Source organism: Montipora foliosa, chromosome 14 (genome assembly GCF_036669935.1).
Source record: "Montipora foliosa isolate CH-2021 chromosome 14, ASM3666993v2, whole genome shotgun sequence".
Classification (NCBI taxonomy): domain Eukaryota; kingdom Metazoa; phylum Cnidaria; class Anthozoa; order Scleractinia; family Acroporidae; genus Montipora; species Montipora foliosa.
In genome coordinates this window covers 5,790,592-5,795,264 of record NC_090882.1, presented here as the reverse complement: position 1 = coordinate 5,795,264, position 4,673 = coordinate 5,790,592, and the positions used below count along the sequence as shown (strand labels likewise).

At 41.3% G+C, this 4,673-nt stretch overlaps 1 protein-coding gene across 2 annotated transcripts in view; it reads left to right on the top strand.

The window, feature by feature from the left end:
- Positions 1-1,750, top strand: part of LOC137984376 (uncharacterized) — a 31,688-nt gene extending 29,938 nt beyond the window's left edge. For both annotated transcript variants that reach the window (XM_068831558.1, XM_068831556.1), the window contains 2 exons: positions 29-1,262; positions 1,354-1,750. In XM_068831558.1, the coding sequence (XP_068687659.1) occupies positions 29-646 (618 nt within the window). In that variant the 3' untranslated portion in view covers positions 647-1,262; positions 1,354-1,750. The remainder of the gene's footprint in view (positions 1-28; positions 1,263-1,353) is intronic.
- Positions 1,751-4,673: the final 2,923 nt, after the last annotated feature.

Below are 4,673 nucleotides of genomic sequence, written 5' to 3'. Positions count from 1 at the left end.
TTATGGTGCTTTTTTTCTTTTCACGCAGTCCATTGACGGAGAAAATCAAGAATTCAGGACACAAAGAAGTAGGTTACTCAGTGTATCTGGAGATAAACTCTGGAAACACACAAAACTACAAATGAGGGAGAGAAAGGTCAATCTTGAGCAACGAATGTCCATGGTGCAGAATATTGCGAACCAGTACTCCATCAAACACTCGCAGTCCATGAGAAAACGCCAATCCAAGAAGCAACCTTCTGCTCCTCGTAGGACGACGTTGGCGTCTTCTGCTGCCAGCGAGGTCAAAGGAAAGGATTTCGCTCCGAGGCCTTACGGAAGGCTGCAGGAAATCCCCGGGAATTCGCTTTTTAGGGAGGAGCTAGAGGAACTGCCCGAACCTCCTCTTGATGATCCCGCTAGTGATGGAGATATCATCGATGGAGGAATTGGCGCTTCGGCAAAAGAAGACGGCGTAGGAGTAGATGCAAACAGCACCGTTGTAGTACCAGAGACACAAGAAAATCAACAAGGAAATTTAGATCCCTCTTTTAAAGAGACTTTACAAGGAGATACGAGTTCGCAACATGTTGACACGATCGGCGAGGATAGTAAACCTCTAAAGAGTGTGTCGATAGCTGGATTTACGGAGATCTTGGACGTGTAAGCAAGGAATGAACCTTTTTAACAAAAGCAAATTGTTGTAAAATGAGATTTTTTCTATTAGTCTGCTATTTTTAGAAAATCATCATATCTTAAATTGCTAATATACTGAAACAATCACTTTAGTTTCTCTCCGTTCGTATATCGAACCTGTGTTCCGTTCTTGCACACACGGATGTGAGTGCAAGGTTAAGAGTTTGCCATCCGTCACTTCGCGCGTACAAAATAAGAGAAGAGATATGTATATTTACCGAGAACTTGGACGTGAAACCAGAAAAAGCTCGTTTATAACCAAAGCAAATTTTCGCTGGCTGTATTTTTTTTTTTTCATTATTTGTAAGAGAATCGATATAACGTGGTATTAAGACGAGGTCACTGACAGTCTCGCTTGGCGAGATTTCTCAGCTGTGAAATGGTCTACTTGTGTATCATATTGTGTATTAACATTGTTGACTTATTTACATAATTTAACTGCCTTAACAGTTTAAGCCTGGTTTTCACTAGCGACGCAAGCACAAGAGATTCGTATCACGTGAAAACAAACCATGACGCAAGCACAAGAGATTCGTATAATAATAATAATAATAATAATAATAATAATAATAATTTAATTCTTAAACGTATTTAAAAATCTCAATGCTTTTACAATATATAAAAATGATAAATAAAATAAATAAAACAATTATGTTTACATGTATTAATGAATAATAGAAAAATAATATACTGACAAAGATTTACTAGTTCCATGTTTTCTCTTACAATACGGCCATGCGAGTGGAATCTCGAACGGGTCTTTTTCATTGGACGAACATCACAGCTAGCAAACGCTACCATTAGCACAAGAAAAAGGAAAAATTTTCATCCTTGTGCATGCGTCAGGTTCACGGTGAATTAAGCGCTATTCTGCTTTCGTCGCTAGTGAAAACCAGGCTTTAGTGACGGCTTTTTACGTTATATTTATTTATGCTGTTGCTCTTTGATATTTTATTTTATAATTTTCATAGCCTACCGGGTAGCCTTAAATTAAGAAGAAAATTAAGGGCAAGCGTTGTGTTTAGGAATAATGTCAGTTTTTGTCGATAAAATAAATTATGCTTTTGTAATACCATCGTTTACTATGTCATCGGCGCAAAGAAATTAATTGCCCTCGAGTCTCAGATCCCACCACGTCTTTAGCCGTAAAGGCCACCGTACACTGGCCGATTTTTGTCGGCCAACGAAAACTCTTCACTTGTCGGTTAGCGTGCGATGAATTCAGACAAGACTGCGACAAATCGGGATTTGTCGGACGATATCTGGCAGCGTTAGATCTCAAAATGTTTTTGTCGAGCCTCGCGCGCGCCACAACCAATTAGGAACTGTCAGAAAAGTCACGTGAGCAAGCGTCTTTTCCAACCTGCCGGAGATCGAACAGATTCTTCGAGCAGTGGACACCTGAAAAAGAGAATACGTTTGTTGCAAGATGAATCGGGCGCAAGCCTAGGCACAGTTGCTTGCGACAAAAAGTCAGCTAGTGTGCGGCAAGCTGGTAGCCCGACAAATTTTCAGCCGATTTTTCACAGATAAAAATCTGCAGTTATGCGACGAAAAATCGCCTAGTGTGCGGTGGCCTTAAAAAAGGGTCCGTTGAAAGAAAAAATAATAGCTTGTTTCCTCTACTTTCACGGCGCAAATTAAAACATCTCTGTGGCAATATGTAAGAAGTTTGAGCAAGGACAACGGCTCAGTGCAGCAACAAAAATGTCACTTCTAAGATATAACTTTTCGCTGTGTTAATTATAAGGTTTTTGCGACTTTTCAGTCTTCTTTATGACCACCTTGCACAATATAGGAGAATATGAATATTTCACCGCTCGAAATCTTACGCTAAATTGTAATGACAAGGGCGGTTTGGAGAGCTGTGAGTAGGCGTGGGATTTGTCTCATATGCCAACATATCCCTCCCTCGATGCCGTACCGGGAGGCAACGTCAGTAGCAGAAAGCAGCAAAGGGCCAACTGCGTCCAAAAGCGATCGAACGGGCCAAATTCCCGGGATGACTCGTTTGGTACGACGCTCCAGCGCCACGTCTGGGAGTATTGCATTTTTCTCTCGTATTCAAAAATTTCGTCAGCGGATGCATAAATGTTCAGGCTCTCCGATACCTAGACTACCAAAAAAATGAAGATGCTCGTTAACTTTTTACAAAGAATTGAGATTTCACTGGGTTGATTGTACAGGCATAAACGTAACGTAAGAACCGTGCGTGTCTGGTCTTCTCGAGACAGAGGTGAGAGATGGTTTCATGCAGACTGGGACGCCTAAAATGCTCTGTTGTAAAACATAGCGGTTCACGAGTGAAGTTGTCTCTCTGGCCTTTCTGTGGACGAATTCCAGGACCTACCGATACAATTTGGGCAAGTTTTGAAAGCTAAAATCTTCAGTCGGTGCTGTATTTTACTGGTATGACTGGGTGACCCGACACTTAAAAAAAAATCGATGAAATGAGAATCGGGGGGCTTCCCTTGTCGTGGAATGGAAGAATTACCCAGAATTCTTTTCGAGCATGAACGAGGCAACTTGAGAAGCACGACAATGACCGTCATCCAATTGTTAAAGCGCGGACGGAGGAAAAAGTAGTGACAAGAAGATCTTTAGCCAGATACTAAGGAGTAGCGCTGGTGTCTGCTGTTAACGTAAGACTTTTGATTTCTCAACAAGTAGTTTTTGTTATAGAACATTTGCAACAAAGCAGTGCTTTCTTTCGCTGTTATCCTCGTAGCAAATTTCTTCTCAAAGAAACGGTATAATGTAAATAAGAGAACACTGAGATTTATATTTGCAAATTACCTGTCCTCTTACCACTTAAGTCAAACTCTACATCTCTATGCAATAAGCGCATTCAAAATCTTCTTATACGTGATCTTCGCAGTAATTACATTCTGTCCCTCAATAAACCTAAAACATCCAGTTACGGTCTTAATTTTTTTTCTTACGTATAAGCTAAGTTGCGGAATGCGCTACCTGATTTTGTCCGTACCACTGAGTCTACTGGTTTCAAAAGAGAGAATCCAAGACCGCATTTTGTACGGCGGCTTTTCTTTTGAATTCATATATCCTTAACTATTATGTATTTAGTTATGTATCTGTATATGCTATCAGAAACCCATAAGAGTTGAAACGTGTAACGCGCGTTCACAGCTTCCGAATATTCAGTGCAAACTGATTGGTTGAATGTTTCAGTGCTAAGTACCATATTTGGAAACCCCTCGCTCTTGTTGTTCCAAATATGGTACTTAGCAAGTTGAATATTCAGAAGCTTGTTTCGCAGCACGCAAGGGGCCGTTACACGTTTCAACCCTTATGGGTTTCTGATGCTATGTATTTTAGTTGTAAATGTAATGTCTCGAAGACATTGGCTCTTGTAGTTATTCTGAAATTCGAGATGAAATAAAGTTTATGCATGTATGTATGTTACCTTCAGCAGGGCGCGTGCGTGCATTTTGTAATCTGCGACTGCAGTGCTTACCATATGTCAGATAAAATGACTTTACCCTTGAATATGTAAGCCATCAAAATCTTACGCTATATTGTAATGACAAGGGCGGTCTGAGAAGCTGTGAGTAGGCGTGGGATTTGTCTCATATGGTTTAGGGGCCGACATATCCCTCCCTCAATGCCGTACCGGGAGGCAAGGTCGGTAGCACAAAGCAGCGAAGGGCCAACTGCGTCCAAAAGCGATTGCACGGGCCGAAATCCCGGGATGACTCGTTTGGTACGACGCTCCAGCGCCACGTCTGGAGGTACTGCATTTTTCTCTCGTCTTCAAAGATTCCGTCAGCGCATGCGTAAATTAATGTTCAGGCTATCCGATACCTAGACTACTAAAAAAAATGAAGATGCTAGTTACCTTTTACAAGGAATTGAGATTTCAGTTGATTGTACAGGCATACACGTAACGTAGGAAACCGTGCGTGTCTGGTCTTCTCGAGACAGAGGTGAGAGATGGTTTCATGCAGACTGGGACGCCTAAAATGCTCTGTTGTAAAACA